General features: G+C 38.1%; 1 protein-coding gene across 2 annotated transcripts in view; it reads right to left on the bottom strand.

Moving 5' to 3' along the window:
* The window catches only part of LRRC28 (leucine rich repeat containing 28), a 51,268-nt gene extending 39,469 nt beyond the window's left edge, over positions 1-11,799 (bottom strand). Inside the window, exons 1-5 of one of the 2 annotated variants that reach the window (XM_074916949.1) lie at positions 11,692-11,799; positions 8,756-8,984; positions 4,194-4,234; positions 1,519-1,556; positions 632-769 (exon numbers count right to left, since the gene is read on the bottom strand). In XM_074916949.1, coding sequence (XP_074773050.1) covers positions 632-769; positions 1,519-1,556; positions 4,194-4,234; positions 8,756-8,923 — 385 coding nt within the window. In that variant the 5' untranslated portion in view covers positions 8,924-8,984; positions 11,692-11,799. Of the gene's footprint in view, positions 1-631; positions 770-1,518; positions 1,557-4,193; positions 4,235-8,755; positions 8,985-11,691 lie in introns of those variants that run through there. The other variant, XM_074916950.1, reaches the window with a different exon arrangement.
* Between the last annotated feature and the right edge of the window lie 8,557 nt (positions 11,800-20,356).

The following is a 20,356-nucleotide window of genomic DNA, read 5'->3' as shown; positions in this document are numbered from 1 at the left end:
GTGATGGAAGAAGAATAATCCGTTATGTCCGCTTATCAAAGTATTTTGAAGGCAACAAAAAAAAAATCATTCAAAATCTGCATATGGCCAACTTTTTCTGATTTTGTCACATTTACTCTAAATAAATTTTCCTTTTTTATTATAAACTAGCAAGACATTTGTTATTTACTGTCATAGTGAGGTAGAACTGCCATAGGCAAACCTACTAGACACGTGTCTTAGAAAATAAAAGAATGGGGCTGTTGGGCAAAAAGGAAGGACTGGAATCCTTCATATTCTGAAAAATTAGAAGAAACATCACGTTATCATAATGACAGTTGTCACTGGTATTTTGTGTCTTCTCAAGGAAGTTCAATATTTTCTTGATACAATGGCAAAGACTGCTAAATAGATACATTTTCTTCCCACTTCAGAAGCATTTTTCAGGACTTTACCTCAAGTACACGGCTTTTTTCTAACTACAGAGTATATTGAGTACAATAAGTAGGGTGGCAATCCCTGCCTAGTCTTTAAATGCAAGTTGTACTGTGCCTCAACTGTAAGATACAAATAAACCTAGAGCAGATCGCTATGCAAATTAAGTTCAAATGGAATTTGCCATTGCTGTAATCCCTCATGCATTTGTACTTACCTGCAGGTAGATATTTCAGCTGGTTGTTAGCCAAGCGAAGATGACGTAAAGATCTCAGGCGGCCAATCTCTGGACACACAATTTCGAGGGCATTATCACTGAGGTCCAGAAACTGCAGTTTAACGAGGGAGCCAATGGCTTGTGAGAGAACAGATTAGAACATGAATGTGACCCAACAGTAATGTTAAAATCTTAATAGGACTATGAGGGGATAAAAAGCCACAGTACCTAACACCTATGTCTGAGCAGATTTTGACGTATTAAAGCTGGTCTCACAACTGAACGACATAATTTGTGGAAATGCTTATCTATCTAACAAACAGTACTGCTGGCAGTGAGACAGGGATGGAAAAAAAAAAAGTGATGTACAGAATACTCCCATTTCTAGACTCTCCTCAGACGATTCCACTCTGAAATCATTTTTTCCATGTCTATCTGATTTATATATTCAGAAAGAGTTTCAAGTACTTTCCTGAAGTTGGGCACATAACTCTACAACTAAGACAAAGAAGACAAACTACTACAAGTTCTTGATGCTTTTAAGTTTCAAATCTGTCATGATCTAAACCAGCAGAGTATTCTGTGTGATAACCGTCTGAAAGCAGAAGACACTCTGGATTTTTCTTTCTGTAGATGAGTGCCATTTAGCCTTTTCACTTTCTGCAATTAGAACTGAAGCAAACAGCATTTAGGTGCATTTGAGAATTCATTAAAAGAATTTAACATAGCATAAACAAGAATATTACCGACTAAGAGCTACACTGATATATTTTGTATGAAAATCTTTAATGTTTTATGGAAAAATAAAGGAAAATAGGCCTCTTCAAAGAAGAAAAATGAATATTTTATGATTCCTGCCACTTATTGTGAGCTGGTAGATTACTTACCTTCAGGTACAACAACTATGTTATTTGAATGAAGGTACCTGGGGGGAGGAGAAAAAAAGCAGAGGACACCACCTGTTACCCTCAAGGACTTCTGCTACATAATCAGTTTGCAAAATATCCAGTTTCAGACTGAAAGAGCACCCTCAAAGCCATTCCTCTCTATGACCACAAAAGCTGTGGAAACTGTATAAACTGGCAATGGATAGGTACTTAAGTTTCACTTAGACTATTAAATGATTAACAAAAGAGAATGATATACAATTATTTAAAACAAAACATTTACAGTTACAATAATAAGGGGCTTTAGTTTTGAGTGTCATAAGAGGAAAACAAAAAGGAAAAAGAATAAAGCACATAGAATAACCTGGTGATCAAATATGGTTCATTCTGGTTACTCTACACTAAATGCTGGGGAAGAAAAAAAGAAAAAGCCCAAACCCACACAAGTTATACAGTTATAAATATCTTGCCCTGCTCATAAACTCTTACACCTTTACTCACTGGGGAAAAAAGCACATAATCTACTCACTGCAAGTGGGTTTTTCAAACCGAGAATATATTTTTCAACAGAAAAACCCAATCTTACACATGGTCATTTTGGTAGTTAATGAGGATGGCTAGATCTCTCACGAAGAATATTCAGCACCCTCTGCTGGAGCATTTCCAGTACTACTAGTAACATTAAAAACCAGATTTTACACATTTTAGTTTGTAATCAACATTGCTGCAAAAACAGCAAGAGGTCTTGTAGAAAATAACAGTAACAATAGTTTCAACTATTGATAGCTAACTGTAAAGGAATACTGAGTACTCAGTGTCCAATTGCTTAGGCACACATGGAAATTATTTGCACAGCATATTTTTTCCCCATTCTATTCAAATAGCATTTCCTGAAGTAGGAGCCCATCTTTTCAGGGAAATAGAGATAGAACAAGGAAAGACATACGAGCATTTCAATTGTAAGAAGCATCTAAGCCTTCTCTTTTTCTTTAAAAATTGCATACATTTAAAGTTTACTAAAATGTAACAAACATAAGGATAGCAGATATTTTTGTAGAAATACTTATATATATATATATATATAAAATATATATACACAAAACCTCAGGATGAGAATTCTCCTGCTCATTTCAGTTGCAGCTCCTGAAAATACTTGTGAGCTACTTAACTCAAGATAAAAAATGTGTATATTATGACCCCAGCATGAGGGACACAATATACAAAGAAACACAGACAATAGTGAAGTTTTTTAAAATATGTAATGAAATTGCTAAGGATGTAACTTTCAGGAAAATCAGTTAAGTTTGTCTTTCAAAATTTAAAGCTACTGTAACAAGTTATTCTTAAGATAAAGCTTTATTTTGTGGTCTCTGTCAACAAAAGATCTCTTACTGTCTGATCAAAAACTGACTACTACTATTAGAGTTACAGAAATCACAGGCTCACTGCAGTTCTCTCTAGAATGTGTGGAATAATGGTGGTACAACTAAGCTTGCTAAACCCCAAATAATTAGGTTTGGCTTCTATAATTCAGTAGAAGAGATTATTTTAAGATGTAATTTATACAGGTATTCCTAAAGGCACCATCAGATAACAAAGACTTCCTGATGTCCCATGGCAAATCATTAAATACTAAGCATATCACATACAAAAATATTTATTTTACTGCTTCAGAGCATAAACATACTCTCAAGACTCAGGCATGATAAGACAAGACTGTCTCTTAAGCAAGTTGGAGACTGCAGTGACCTACAAAACAGTTCAATTATACTGTGGTCGCGTGTACCAGAGAGGTGTGGTTTCAAAGGCCAAATTAAGATGACAAGATCAGACAGCTGAATGCATTGGACTACTCAGATATACACCTCCTTCTATCTGGAGGTTTTCATTAAACAGAATCAGTTACTCAACTGGAAGTGAGTCAAATGAGTTATAAGGGGAAAAGAGGATGTCCCTTCTAACGCCCCCGCCATCAATCTAAGCATACAAGGAAATCATAACCTTCTAAGAAAAGGGGAGAGAAGAAAATATTGACTCAGGGGCTTACAGCTTAAAATTAATCGCCAAAATAATAAAATTCATGTGACGTCCCTTCTTTGGACAAGACTGGATAAACTACTCTGCCTACAACAATCATGAAATAGTGCTACACTACCTGCTCATTCCTGCTTCTATTTGACAATCTAGGACTTTGTTACGAAAAAACCTTATTATTACAATCAGCAAGACTGAGATCATAATACCCCTGGTAGCTGGGGTGGAAATGAGCAACTAGGGATGGGCTGGAGGCTGTAACCTGTTACTCTGGATCTGTCATAACCATCTGACCATTGTATTTGGAGGTTCCAGTGCTTTATCAGGCTGACAACAGTCTACAGAGGATTTGGGGGTAAGTATTTTTTCCCTTAGCAGTGGAGACATTTGTATAACATTTCTTGTTATACAAAACCCAAGAAATTATAAAAAATATTAACATGGGACTGAATACATCTGGATAGACCTCATTTAAATAAAAACAAACAAACAAAAAGCAGAAAAATGACCCTTTCTTGCCCTCCAAGAAAACCCTTCACACTTAAGAGGTAGGTTATGTGCAAGCAATACATTCTAGAATTATTTTAAGATAAGATGGATCAGCATAGTAAAAATATATTAGAACTCCTACACAAACTCACAATTCCACGAGGTTTGGAAGCTTCTGTGCAAGGTTTTCTGGCTGAAAAAGAGTTAGAGATTTTTTAGGTTTCAAAACAAAAACCAGACACACACATATTGTGTACCCAACTCATTTTAATAACCATACTAAAACACATCAGCACCTAGTCACAGAAAAAATGGCAATAAGGAGCTTGATTACAATACCCTATTTCCACATCCCCGCACATTCTCCATCAGTGCAATCTGGGATATGTGAAAGGTGAGCAATTCACTACTGAAACAGAACTACAGTCTAGAAATGACATCAACATGTCCTCAACCAAATGGTAGTCAGATTCCTGAGGCTGAAAAAACGGATTACCAAAACCTTAAGTTTTGAAAATATATTAAAATAACTGAGTTAGTTGAAGACAACAGACTGCTAAGAAGCTGCAACCTTTACAGACTTGAACAAGAACTATACAAGACATCTAACCATAACGTATTTTATTTTGTAATGCTGAATTGGAAAATGACCTACAAACTTCGTGTGACTTAGTCAATTACCACCAAGCCAGAATAGCTGAATTCAAACTAAATTTACATATTTACATATTAACATGCATATCATTTTCTAACTGCTAACTGATCCCTAGCTGCAATTCTGTTTCTTGATGGCATTTATAACCATGAACATATATCACAAAACTAGCTTCACAAGTTTCAGATGTCATGTTGGTAACTGTTCAAAGTTATTCAAGGTTAAGACAGTTTTATTGCTCAAGAAATCTACTTGAAACAGGTATGTTTTATTGAAAAATATTTTTACAATATACATATAGGCATAAATAAATGAATTTTAAAGTCAGCTCGATCACATGGTCAACTTCCTGTTAAAAAACACCTAGCAATTTTCTCTGACATGTAACTTTAAGGTATATTATTATCTAAAATACTTAACTTTGTGTTTATAAATTTATTATGAAGGAATATGCTAAGCTGAAAAAGTAGTCATAAAATTCTTATGTAGCAAACACAATCCTAGATCCAAGTACAAAAAACCAGCTTGTTTTTAACTATGGAGCAGCAAATAATGGCTCAATAAAACGAATCTGTTGACATTAAGACCCAAGAAACAGGCTATACCTAATCAGTTGTTGCCACCTACTGGAACCTTTGCCACAGTACAGTTATCACTCAGCGTAGAATTTTATTTGGTCAAAGAGAAAAGCTTAAACTGGGAAAATATTCAAAGGCTGCAACATGCTCAAGCACAAAAAATGCAAGCTTTAATTTAAAAAAAAGAGGGAAAGTGAAAAAACAAATTCACTGTCATCCTACACCCTTTATTAGTATAAGAATACTAGCCTGAATTACAAACTACTTTCACATTATACATGAAGATTATACTCTTATTCTTGCTTTAACTGCTTCATATTGTAAAAGAGCTAAAATCAGGAGAGACACAACTTTAAGTTTAGCAAGTCTTTAATAGAAGTTCCGCTTATCTTCTTGAGTAACACAAAAACAATGGGTCCGAGTCAAAATTGCTCAATATAACATCCTCCAATGAAATTAAAATTAAAAAACACCTATTCATGATCCACCAATTGAGAGGTAAAACTCACTCTTTTCTTTATTGGTGACGTGACAACAAAAAATTATTATGAAAGAATCATCGATTCTGCCATCCGTTGAGGGAAGCTTGCCTTGCCCTCAAGTCCACTGGACATTTTTCAAAAAGTGAACCTGCTGATCTGTCTGAACAGGACAGCATCACACATTGAGTTGGTAAATGAAGAACAATTGTTTGATATGGCTAGATCATGCTTCTGACAGTGCCATCAAGGAAAACTCACATTTCCTTTTAAGAGATGGGAAAACAGGATTGCCAAAAGGCTAATGTTATCAGTGAAACATTAAATGAGGAAAAGTTGGAAGACTTGATGCTGCTATATAGGTGTGCTATATAGCTTCTCGATCCATTCATTACATTATAGACCTCTATAATTTCTTTGCCAATGAAGACAAAAATTAGGAAAGGTATGTGTAAATTCTATCAGTGTAACTGTTCCAGATATTTTCACAGGAGCTGTCTGTCAAGGACTAGAGTCATTTTAGAAGAGGAAAGAAGAAAAGCTCATTTAGTCAACATTTTTGCAGAACTCTGAAGGAATGAACCGGACAAAAGTACTATCTTACTTTGAAGAAAATGCTGCAGATTTAGTTTTGGTGATTGCTAATAATTTATATGCAATTTAAAGCGTTTATTGATGAGCTAATGCTCATCATCATGCACAAAATCAAAGTAGTACAAAGCTAAAAGAGACATTAAAGCTACTCTTCTCAGGATTACCCCTCAATGACATTGCCACATTTTCTCTTTCAAAAAGTCTCAGTGAAATGAATACAGCTTCCTTCAATAACCTATTTGTTTTCAACTATTGTCAGATGAGATATCCTGCCCTGCTCCCCATGTAACTAACTTACTACTACTTTACTCAAAGCAAGCGTATTACTTGTCCTACCAGCAAAAAAATTCATTATGAAAATACTGCTTTGTAAAAATACTGATTACTTCTGCTCTCCCCCATTCCTTCCCTTCTATTTTTTTTTTATTCTCTGTCTTCTCTTTTTGCAAGCAGAATTAACCTACATCTTTCAACCTTCTCTCACAGGGCATGTTCTCTAAAAATCCCTTGTTGCTACTTTCTATGTTTTCCAGTTTACCTAGGTTGTTCATAAGCATAAAACTCCAGACTTAATCTTTGCTCTAACTTATGCTTTTACAGTATCCAATAATTATTCCCTTCTGCTTTTAATGGAGACTGCAAAACTTTCTATGTTCCAAAAAGACATCTGCCTTTTTGTAACATGCTGCTGACTTGATCTATTTTGGTCCACTACAACTCCTAACATCTATTCTGTTGAACAGATACTCAGTGAATTAGACCCAATTTTGTTTGCCTAGGTCCTAGCAATAGCGCTATGCACCTGAATGAGATCCCCCTAAGTCATAATACGAGCAACTTATCGTGATTGTTTTGAATCCTAATGCTTTACTTAACACTGTTTGCATGTAATTTTGCCTAGGTATGATCTACGCTTTAAGTATTGTTTCATTTCCTTTAACCCAGGCCTCAATTACAATACCAAACAGTACTGGGCAAGAGCTGCCTCCCTTATTTGATACATCTTCTGTTGACAGTAACCATGAGTTATTACTCTTAGGCCATCTTCCACATCTATTGGTGGGTAGTATTAACAGATATTGAAAGGAAAATGGAACTAAGCTGTTACTTGCAAGACTCTGTTTTGGTTTCTATTTTATAATTGCTTTGAGAAAAAAGAAAACCTAGGCTCCAACACATACACATGCAGAGAAGTGACATGCAAAATTCCCCTTACTATTGTTTCATCTTTTGAGCAGTACAAATTTCACAAACCTTATACCAACTCAATAATCACTGAATTTCACAAAGTGTCAAAACAGAACTGTTTACAGTCTTTGATTAATTTTTAAAGCAGCTTTAATTTGTAACCATGACTCCTATCCTCCCATTAAATTATTAAGCAAAGGACTTACCCAAAACCAAAAAGTGCCAAAATAATTCTCTACAGTACATGCAAACTTAAGTGACTCATTCAAGATGAAGAAAAGGCATAAAATCTCCAAAAATCTCTTGGCTCAAGAAGTGAAACATTTATTGAGGAATTCTAATGTATTATTGTCAAAGCTTTAGACATTATTCCTGAAACTGGAATATTGGACTTGTTCTAGGAAGCAATGAAAAAGATATAATTTTGTTGAATTTTAAGTAGCCAGGCCCTCCAGCTCCTCTGCCCTGGCTATTATTTTACCTACCATATCATAGAATATGCCAAGAAAATAAACAAACAAACAAACAAATCCAACCTGAATTACTTGGATACTTGAGTCTATTTTGAGTCCATTGACAGTGGCAAGTTTTGACTCTCTCTAGAGTTCTCACAGTTATTTAAGTAGCCCACACTGAATTCTGGGGTCACAACATTCATTCAGGGTGAGAATTTCTTTGGGGAATAACAACAAAACAAAATCCCACAACCCTGAAATTAACCATTCGTTCTCCTATCAACAGGAGCTCATGGACACAAGTTTTTGCTGCCACCTTAACAGCACACTTTGATTTACACCCTGGGATTGATGCCACCTTTCAGACAAGGCACACCCCAAGGTAAAAGCTGTTTAGCCTAATAAAGGAATGTAGACTAAACTTGCATAGTATCACCTAACAGTAGGAAAGGCCTGACCATAGCAGTTAAGAAAAGTCAAACAAGAAAAACCTCACAAGTAAACCCCCAGATCTTGACAGAGCTTCGAGAGTGTAACCATAAAATGTCATAAAAATTTTCATTTATTATACTCTACATTTCCCATGCAAGTTCAAACACCATACAACCAAATATGAATACTTCACAATGGATGACATCATTCAGGTTCAGATTTGCTATAAGATTACTATCTTTTTAAAAAAATTATCTTGTTTTTTTCCTGTTCCAAAAATCAGAATTCCTAAACATACAGACAGTAAACATTACAATAAAGAGGTTGTCGTACCAATGTGGTCAGGGAATTTCTTTTCATATAAAGTCTCTCCAAGTACTGCAGCCCCTCATCTTTCAGTAACTCCAAAGGAAAGTGATGGAGATTTCGGTAATTTAAGAACAAGTTCTTGTGCCTTTCCAGCTTTGCCTCAGAGATTGTTTTACATAGTTCTGATGCCATGACTAATCCAGTTCCAAGCACCACCTCTACTGCACTGCATCTTCTGAAAGAAGACCCATTTCTAGAAGACAAAGAGAGATTAAAAAACCCCAACATTACCAAGGTGTTTGCAATGCATTCTTTTGCAGATTAAGATATTACATACTAATAATTTATCTAAACACACTCGTTCTAGTTAATATATAAAGTACCCAGAACATCCACACCATAAGTTACGTTAGAAGCAAGTCTTTGACTATTTTATGGATGAAGTTTTAGCGTGGTTTTGGACCTGAAATAACAAGATCTTAAGGTATACATGCTTTTTTTCAGCCACTTGCCATGGACCTTTCAGATAAGTTTGTCAAAGTTGCCACCACAAGTAAAAAAATGTATCTCTCTCCTAACTATTATTGATGTTCTATTGATGATACGTCTATTCCGTGAAGTGTGCTAAAAGAAGAATCCACAGATCATAAGAAAAATGCACAATTTATTAGGGGAGTGTTTAACTTCAGATGACTAAAATGCCTTCATGTAACTTTTAATCAGAATGATAAAAGGCAGTTAAAGGCTGTTAAGCTTTCCCCTATAAAAGTATTGGAAGAATTTATCAGTTGGAAGAGTTATTGGGATGGACAGCCAGTTAGGGCATTTTAAAATACACGAGAAATCTGAAACAGCAAGAAAATTTATGAAGCACTAAATGTGAGAGCAGATTTTCAGCTCTCTTTCCTAAAAATAAAGCCAGGAAGAACTAACAGTCAAGTTTTAACTGACAATTTCAAACCCAGAAAACAAAACATGAAGACAAATTAAAAATTAACTTGTATCTGCAACCAGACTTTGTTTAGCTTGCTTTTCAGGTATAACCGAAATTTTACTCATTATTATGTTGTCTGGATTCAATAAAAGCAATGCTACATCATTTCGTCTCAGAACTGAGGAAAACATAATAAATACAGACTATTAATTTAAAATTATCAGTTTGCTACAGTCATGTGTATAAATTAACTTCAATTAACGAAAGGCAAGGAATCATAACTGCATTCCACCAATGCCATTTTCTATTTTAGTTCATTCCTTCACCAAAGAAGAGATTTCTTATCATAACAGACATCGGAAGAGAGCAAATCCTGTCAGATTATATGGTAGTCTTTGTAAACAAAACTCCTTACCCAGCCTAAGACTATCAACTGGACCACACATATAAATCCAACTACTTTATCAGTTTCAATAATTCCCTTGATTTGCGGATAATCAGCTTTTACCAGTGACCTAAGTCCTTTGAGATGAACACAGCAATTATTTTCTTACAGTACCATAAACACTACTAATCACAACTTATGTATAATATCCTGCACACCCTTTCTAGTCTTGAGTTATTCAAGCCATGCTAAGATCAGTTCTGCAAACAAATTATTACCATGTTGAGAATCCTTCAGAAAATCAGAAAGTATTAGTTCAACCTTGGTTAAACAGTATTTCTGTGAGAAGAACCATCACTATAACAGTTGCCTTCATTAGCTATCTTAAGAAAAAAGTGTACACACACCGCTGGCCCTTAGCGCTAGCAACATTAAAGCTGCCTTAGTGCAGCAGATAAAGGAAATGAAGTCACTACAATTCCAGACTCCACATCTGTGATCAGCATTAAAATAATTCAAGAAAAAGCATGAGAAATTTTAATGTATGTAGTCTGACAGTATTTGAGCATTAACTGCTACAGTAAAAGAAATGGTAAAGACAAGCTCACCTTCCCCTGAAATATTTTTTTAAATTAAAATATGTGAAGTCACAAAACACATACATAAATATCCAGTTGTCCAGAGATGCTTATTAGGTGTTCTGCACTTGCAGCCTTTTCTTCAGACGTGTCATTCTATGCAACAACTGACCACACAGGAATACACAGACATACAAGAAGTCCAGCCATAACATACTCTATTCTGGCTGTTACTTCAAATGAAAACCCTCCTACTCCCTTTCACCACCAGCCAAACTTTTTCACTCTAAATACCTTTTTTGCAAAGATGAGACACATCAGTACCAAAAAGGAACAGACACAATCACGGTCTTTAAGAAAAGGAAAAAGGGAGGATGAGGACTGATAAACACCCAGTGATGGCCCTGTGTAGAGTCAGGTCATTCGGGGGAGAGAACCCCCCCTTTCAAAGATGATGGAGAAGACAGAAATAAACCCTGACTGAGCACCCGGCAGGGAGCGGAGGCTCTGTGAAGGCGTGCAAAGGGGTGACAGCGGGAAGCTCAGGAGACCCCCAAGACTTGCGGGCCGCCTCCAGCCGAGCGGGACTGCCCAGGGGGAAGGAGCGCACAGGGACGGATGAAAACTCGGAGGAGCCGCAGGACACAAGAGAACGAGGCTGTGAGGTGGGGCTGCACAGAGACGCCCTGCTCGGTGCTCCTCGGGCCCTGGGAACTGGGGGAGGCCGGTCTGCCACGGGGGGGTGCGGGGGAACCGACCTGTCCCGGCTGTGCGGGGGTGTTGGGGGGAGGCTGCCACAGGCGGAAGCCTGTGAGGACTAAGGGGGCGGCAGGAGGCCACCCCAGGCTGAAGCCGGAGAAGGGCAAAGAGGAAAGGGCCTCGGCCCGGGGGGGGCGGCGATGGCTCACACCCCTCAGGGAGAAGGCGCCGTGCCCGCGCGGTCCGGCAGCCAGACAGCAGGGCACAGAGCAGCGGAGGCAGCCCCGCACACCCCCAGAACCCGGCCCGCCCTGGCCCACCCCCTGCCCACCCCCCAGGCGCGGGGGGTAGATAAGCCACTCACCAGCACCGGTGCCGCTGGGGCGGCGATCGGCCCCGCTCCGCTCCGCGCCGGCCCAAGCACCTGGGGGCGGAGCGGGCCGCAGCCGCGCGAGACCGCCGCCGCCACGCGACTCTCGCGAGAGGCCGCCTCGCCTCGCGTCCCGCCACAACACCGCCCCCTCACCGCCCACGCCCGCCGCCCACCCAATCACAAGGCACGCCACCGCCCACCGCCCAATCAGAAGTTCTCGCCTCGCCTAGCCTCGAGCCCCTCCCCTGGCAGCCAATGGGAGGGCGCCCCACCTCAGCGCCTCGCCCGCCTCCTGCTGCGGCCGCGGGAAGGGCGGGCTGGCGGCGGGGGGCGCAGGGGGCGTCCCGCCCTCCCGGCGCGTCTCCTTCGGGCTCCGCTTGCCCTCCCAGGTGCTTACGCAGTTCCCGGGGTTAGCAACACTTATCCCCGCTTAACAGCTTTTGAAGGAGAACATCATTTGCAGGTAGAAGTTGTGGTGGCCAAGGATCATCTTCCCCGCCAAGTTCTGGTGCAGCTAACACCACTTTTAATTCTTTGTTAACAGCAGAGTGGGGACCCTTAGGCAATCCTGCCCGCACCCACAGCCTGCCCATCACGATCCTTTCTACCCGTGATAGTTGGCCTGTTGAAGCAGGTAAGGGAATCACAGAAGCTCAATTTTACCTACATGCTATTCACCTGATTGTGGTTTTATACGTATCCACACACACTGAGATGACCCAATACATAAATCCTATCCTAGGGAAGGTCTTGTTTCTGTTATGTCAGTACTCTAATGACAGCAAGTTCCCTCATACTCAGAATATTTAACATTGCCGGGTATTAAAAGTTCTTCTTTGTTGAAAATCAGTCCTACCAGCTACCTAAAAAAGGAATCTCAGCTGCAGAAATCCTCTTTGTAGTTCCCACAGGCTAATTAACATAAACTTGACTTAACAAGGTTCACATAGCAGGTCTGCAGGGGAGCCAAAAAGCTGAATACTGGAGATGAATACCTTGCAGAAGGCATTTCTTCTCTATTATATATTCACAGAACTTTCACTTGAAGCAAAGCAACATGCAGAAAAAGCTTAAGATTTTTTCTTGCAGACTCATTTCTCTCTTTTTCAGTTCTAAATAAAGAATAGCAATCCTTAATTGCTCATTTGTCATTTTCCTACACTTGAGAGGCAATAATTGATTTTGACAAGTGTAGTTGCTCAGTCTTACTTGCCACTTGCAGTCTTTTTTGGAGTTGTTTTTTCAGATAAATAGATTAAATTTTCTTGAAATAATTTGAGATGAAATAATTTACCCTTCAAAATTCAACATATTCCACATTCATCATATCATACTGCACACATTATTTCTTACTGTCGTTGATAGTACTTGTCTGTTTTTCTCAGCTAGATGTTAAATTCCAGGAAGTGGCCTGCTTATATACCACCATGATTTTAAAAACAGCAGTTACATCTCACTTCTTAATGTCACTTTGGTCCCACATTATAAATATCTGAGAAATTAAAAGTTAAGCATGCTTCAGATCAAAGTAGAAGCTGAACATGAGCACAGTTAGCAACACATTCATCAGAGGGAATTCAGTGATGTGTCAAACCAAATGTTCTTCTCCAGGATATTAAGTCATTGGTCAGGACATTGTTTCTGCCTTCTTCCACTGAAGCACAGACAGGAAAGATGAAGGTTTTGTCTTGAGACCTGCTCTTAACAGAGCCAGCATACTTAATGCATTTGTTTACACATATGTTGTAGTAGTTTTGTTTTCTTTTGGTTAGGGGGTTTTTTTTGCAACAGAGGGAGGAGGTAAAATTACTCGCACTCTCTTTGCAAAGAGCAAACTGTTTCTTCTTTTCTGCTCACACCAACAAAGTGGCTAAACAGATCAGAGCAATGCTGAAATATCTTTGGTTCTGCTCTGTCACAGAAACAAATACAGCTCTCAGGGTGTGCCTTCAGTGATTATAAAACATAATATACGCATGGATCCAACATAAACTGCAGAGGCAGTTAAAGACCACTGAAACTATTAAAGATATTAATTATATATAAAGTACTGGGGCTGTCAGTATTTCAGTGGGGAGTTTTAGAACAGGGTTTGAAAGAGTATTTTAAAAATCTTTCTCTTGTTTTCTGAGTGAGAGGGTTCGTACTAGCAGTATTTAAAATGTATCCTACCTGCTGATAACTGAGTAGTGTATGTGATTCCCTCCAGACTGCTTTTCAGAGTGTCTGTAGAGTGAGAGGAGCTGTTCTTTGCCAAGACAAACAGACATCCTCATCCACCTCAACTATATTAAATTTTATTTTCTTGTTCTAGAGCTGTATCAGGTTCGTATCAGCTATATAGAGGTAAGTGCCAGTTACCTTGGAGCTTTATGATATCCACAGGAATTTCTGATGTGATTTGAGTGTTTACACATCACTTTATCTTATATCCTGCTTTCTGAAGTAGTCACTCAGGATTGTCTATTGTCCTGCGTAGCCTGCAGTCATCACGCTCATTCATTCTCAGTCTGAATTTTTTTTCCCCTTGACCAATGCCATCACAATCTCCCAGGCTTGTGTCATCAAATTCCGTGCAGTGCTTCTAAAAAGCACTTCTCACTCAGATCTGAAAGCTGATCTCTGAAGCTCTGATCCTGCACAGCACAGGTGTACAGTCTTGCCTGTGGAGTCACAAGGCTAAAAATGATGAGCAGAGCAGGGGCATTGGAATCTGATCTTCCGTTAAGGATAGTGCTTGCCTCATGGTTGCCAGGTCATTCCCATCTAACAAGTGAGACTAGTGGGATACCTTTTGCTAAGTACATTTTTACTGTTTCTTTACCCTAGTTTAATTCTTAAATTTTGTGCTTATGAGAGCAAGGAACAGAGGGGCTTAAAATTTACGTCTTGCTCAGAAGGATAACTGATCTTCTCTGTGTCTACATAAAGAAACTAATAAAACTTGTTTTGAAGTGCAGCTTTGAAGACATTGATCTATTTAAGTCGTTTGCAGGTGCCATTGCCTTGAAGACCCACCTTCATCAGTTGGTTTACTGAGCAAATCCAGTAACTGGAGTAAATGGGCACAGCCTTACTGGTGATCCTTTGTTTGTGCCAAACCTATACAAGCCAGATGATGTAGTGTGAATGAAAAGAGATGATGATACATTGTCAGATTTATTACACAAGGTAAGTATTTGAGACTAACAACTTTGGGAAGATGCAATTGGAAATATCTTTGTATAGTAAAGCTTTACGCATCCATTTTCTTTTGTTTTGCCAAGTGAAGGATGAAGAAATTATTTTCATTGAGGTTTTTGTGACAAGATTCCTAGCTCTCAATTTCACAGAACTAGGAAATCCAGAATGTCTTACTGAGCTTCTGAATCTGAGTTCTGAACACTCTTGAGTTTCAGCCTCCTTAATAATGCTGGCTGAGTCTTTTCTACCCAGTACTATGGATACCACTTAGACTGAATCATCTGCATTAAATTAGACTTTGTAAGTTTGGATTATGATCAAAATATTCACTGAGCAATTGATGGTCAGTTTTTAGCAGAAGGAAACTTTATTGTGACTGATGCATGACATGAGTGTTTCCCCTTTAAGGTTGGATAATTAGCAAATATTTTTAAACTTTGCTCTTTAGTATGTTATCTAGCAGTACAAGATGGGCCTTCTTGGACATCACTGTATTCAGAGAATTGTAGTGAAGCAAAAATCTATCACTACACACTAAGATTATGCAGTTATACCTGGTACAGAGAGCTTCCATGGAATATTGGAGGAATATTCTAGGCACAAGGAATCAACAGATCAATCCAGTGATCAACAAATGCAGTTTCAGCTTTCTTTCGGTTCTGCTTGCTGAAGTGTTGGCGTGTACTAGAGCGTTAGAATATGACATGCACAAGTGTGGAAAGCAGTAGGAACCTGGGGGACAGACTGCTACATCTGCTGGGTCTCACAACCAGTGTTCTTTTCCATGGTCAGACAGGAGAAGAACCTGCTTAACACATGCTTGGATGTTTGAAATAGCCTGGGAAAATGGGAAAGCTCTCCCTTGAATGACAGGATTCCAGTATGGGGGTCAATGATTTGTGCTATACTTTTGTCTTCCGCTTATCTCTAGAAAATGAACATGGATTGAAATTTTGAAAGTTTTCATGCAGTTGAGTACGCAGTTTCACTTTATGCTGTTGCAGACACTGAGAGCAGCTTTCTCCCTCATCTATAAGGACTACAGACTTAGATTTTTTCTTCTAACAAGCGCTGAGGGCCTTGTGCCATCACCAGATTCTGCAAACTGAGACTTTAAGAAACATACTTTCCTACTTTACAGGAGAGACAATAATATGCTATGATGTGATTGTCACTACTAAGAATTTTTTCAGTTTGCATTCTTCGTTCCAGAATGTCAAATCTATTAATTACCCTTATTTTCACTTTACAATGTCTTATAAAATGCTTTTTCCATATATACAGCTTTCATATAAACAATGATACAAGATCTCAACTGGTATAAATTTTGATAATTTAGGATCTATTCTTTCCATAGGAGGGGTTTTTGCATTACACATACATTCATTGATTTGTCTCTCATATTTGGAAGAAATAGACTCACTAAAATGTTCTGGTTTTACTGATGGAGAAAGAATCCGTTCTCCAGAAAGTCCTAGCTCTTCTTAGGGAGGCTTTCCTAACTTCAAGTTAGTAATTTTGATGTGGTGACAAAGCTGTCTTATTTGAGTGGAATAAAGTTAACGGTGACTCATCACAATACTAACTTCGATTCCATAAACCTTTTACTTAACTCTGGCTTCTGCAGCAGTACCAAAAACTGGAAGGCAGATGGAGCTCCTGCATGCCGAGTGCCAGCATGCCAGTATTTAATGTTTAGACATCTTCCACCTTTGGCTTAAGTGTTTTAGTTTCAGTTAACTTTAACTGACTCCTTTTTCAATGGCACAGTAATTCTAATGAAAAAGCTAATTAGAAGGAAAGTTACTTATATGCCTGGTGTGGTTCAAATCAGCATTGCTCAAAAGAGAAGCTTTTAAAACAGTCTATCACTAATATGGGCTGAATTTGTTTTTTGAAAGAATTTTCCTGGTAAACGCATTGATTATGTTGTGAAATAGATTTCCCAAGGAATAAATGGAAAGTACTAGTAATTTGGACAAACTGCAGTTTGAATGGAACAACCCTAACACAGAGTAAGTGAGCAGTGGATTTTGGCCCTGATCACGCACTTTCTGCTCATTCTGAATTCCCACTGATGTGATTAATCTCAATTGGAAAAAGAACAATGCCTCACCGACTGCCCCAGAAACCAAATTCCTCTGTTAATGTGCTAAGCAAATACAGAAATGGGCAGAATCAACATTTCTGTCTCTGCTCCATCAGGAAATCTCAGTATGGCATTGCCACAAAGGTAACAAATCAGCCTGCTCTTCATGGCTTATTCAGTTAGTCCTTCTTTAATGACTACTAAAGGTGCATGTAGCTGATTCGGAGATGTTTTGTGTTACCTCTTGTTGATAAGATAATCCAAGCTTTCAAATGAATTTCAGTTATCCAAGTATTATTTTTCAGTTTATCAACATTGCTCTATGTCACAAATGCATTAATGAATAAAATTTTATCTTTTGAAATTCCCTTATGAAACTCCTTAAACTTGACTGATTTGGTTAAAAAAAAATTATTAAAGCCTCTTAGAATATTATCTCCAGTTTTGCTTCACTGTAAACCAAAAAAGTAGTGAAACTTCTTGAGCAAATTTAGGTAGACATGAATGTTTATTAGTTTCAGGCAGCAAATAGCATTAAATGTTCTTTGGTCTATTTTTATATGACCTCAATAATATTATTTTTTACTGCCACCCTCTGCTGTCATTGAAGCTGTATAGTGGTTATTACTCCATCTTTCTGCCTGGCCCAAGCTCTGCTTTCTTTTCATCCTCACCGTGCTTCCCTGCAGTTCAATCCACAGCTTTGCTGAGTTTGCAATAATTGTCGAAAGATTCCAGAGTGTTTCTTATGATTCATTGGATCTAAGCAGACAAAAAATTGTTATTCATTCACCTAAGCAGTGGTTTTAAGCTTATTCTGAAGCTGTTCCTACTTTCAGATGCAAAATTTACTCTGTTTTTTCAATCTGATATGACTATTGTTGCCTAATGTCATGTTCTTTCTCCTCTCTTAACCATTTATTTTTCTGAGGGAGAAGTCCCATGCTTTTCTGTGTGTCAGAACAAAGTAATGTTTTGTAGAGAGACTCCATATGGGCAGTAAAGCTCCATTGTTACTATAAATTTAATAAAAAACTTTGATAAAATATTAAGTCCTTATACTCTTGTCCACACAATTCCATAATTTCAGTACATGTAAGCCTAAAATGAAAGTGCGTTTCATTTGGGTTTTAGTGACAATATGCATACTTGAAATAACATGTTTTCATATATTTATGAGATGTTTGTGGTTTTTATGGAAAAGTTCCAGTGAGGTGCCAGACATCTTGGTTGTGTAAGAGTGACCATTTTGTAATTTCATTCTGCCATTCATATCAGAAGGGTGTTAATGATGTGGCCTGTTACATTATGATAGAAATGAGGCAGGTGGTGAGCTATTTTTCATTCCAAGTGAATATAAATAGTGAAGGGGGGAAGCGTGGTGTATACACAGCTCTTTGATTTATGCTAGCATATTGTGGAACCTGTTACAGTGAAGTCAGATATAGAAATCTGTTCCTGAGACCAGTGGGAGATTTGCTTTTAGAGAGCTTGCAGTGTTTCTCCTTTTCACATAAAACATCCATCTGGCTACAGCTGGGGTCTGACCTTTCTTTCTATTGAACACACGAGGAATAGCTTACATGTACACCTGGAGTTCCACATGTTGGGGAGACACTCAGTAGACCGCTCCCTGTTAAATGCAGAATTTTTAGTTTTCGAGGGAAAATCAGAAAAGTCAAAGATATTTGTTTTTCTTGTTATGCTCTGTGTATCCTCTCAGAAATTTTGCATTTTAATTCCTGAGCACTTCATTACTAAGAAGTCCAACAGTCAAAATTTGAGCTAGAACAGGTAACAAAAGTCAAGACATAATTGAGTTTGAGGAGACACTTAGGCAGTGCTCAATGAACAGTCTTGCAGTAGTGGCTGCTTAGCATATGTACTTTTTTTGAGTCCTTACCTCCCTCCTGGTTTTGTCACATTTGCAGCACAACACTGATAAAGGCCTTTCCAGATTATAAAATCTTGGCATAATACTAGCTACTAGCTCCAATTTTTCCTTGATGTCAGGAGTGTTTTGGACAATATGGCATTGTGTCTGGCACCAGCTCTGCTCCTAGGGAACTATTCCAGACCGTATGTCTGTACCAAGTTAACATGTTCTGTCTCACAGAAGGATCTAATTTAGCCTCTGTTCAAAATCAGAAATGGAGACTCAGGTAACTTTGACGGACTGTAACTAGACCCTCACACTGAAACTGTTTTTTATTTTTTACCAATGGCATAGGAGAAGATGTGCCTTTTACTCTCTTCCAAGGATTAATGCCCCATAATTCTGGGACAGTGAAGTAATTAGTTCTATTAAACCCTTTTAGTGACCTAGTGCTTTTAGCACTGAAGTCATGTTCAATGAGTTCAAGTTTCTTAAATTCACATTGATATACTTAGAACAGCTATCCTCTAGTGAGTGATTGCACCTTTATAATGGTAATCCATGGATAAATAGAGCTACAAATTAGAGATAGCCCTACCAGTACAGATTACCAAAGAAGCACTGCTGCAGCTTAACTATACTCTTTAATTTAATATTGGTTTCTTTCATAAAATAGAAGCCAGCCAGCCAACCACATACAAAACAAAAAATTTGGCTGCTGGAGAATACATCCCTGTCAGTGTAGCAATGCTGCAGTCCTTTTGTGTAAATGAAGAGGAATTTTCATAGATAGACTTTTGTTTCTGTTGCGTTTTACCCTGCTTTGAATTGCTGGATCAGTAAGCCAGTGTGTCCTCAGTGAATTACTGAGGATCTCTTAGAACAATAGGAAATAAAATTATTTTAAAGTACAGTTTGACCCACCTGTTATTTTGCTGCAAGAATATAATGCTTCTAATTTAATCAGGGCTACAATCTGTAATGTAAAGTCAAAAGCAATTTTTCCTTTTATTTCATTGGAGGAAAAACAGAAACTAAATAAGGATCCGAGTTTACCAATACATTTATGATTATAAATATTTTAGAGCTTATACCAGTTTCTGTGTATGTTTCTATTATCATTATCAAAAGTGTGGTAAAAATCTCAAAAATCTCAAAAGTGCTTTTGCTGTTATTATAACTGATGTGGTCATTGCTGTAGCATTAATCAGTCCTTGTTATAGACTGGGAAAAATGGCTTTGCACTGAGTAGATGTGGCATTTTAAAAAGCCTTTCAGGCTTTTCCTCTCTGGTCTTTCAGCCTGGGCAAGGGCCTTTCCTTGGTTGAAACATCAAACGGTACCCCGGGCAAAATGTTTTCTTCCAGTCCCATGATTGTTTAGGTCTATGGGTAGACATGCTTAGCACACTGCTATTGGGAAAAAAAAAAAAAAGAAAAAAAAGAAAAAAAAAGGTTAATATTTTACATTTACTTTTATTTAGGTTTTGAACAACATTGTACATCTAA

Source organism: Athene noctua, chromosome 13, assembly GCF_965140245.1.
Source record: "Athene noctua chromosome 13, bAthNoc1.hap1.1, whole genome shotgun sequence".
NCBI lineage: Eukaryota > Metazoa > Chordata > Aves > Strigiformes > Strigidae > Athene > Athene noctua.
The sequence above is the reverse complement of the archived record's forward strand: the minus strand, read 5'-3'. Positions and strand labels throughout refer to the sequence as shown.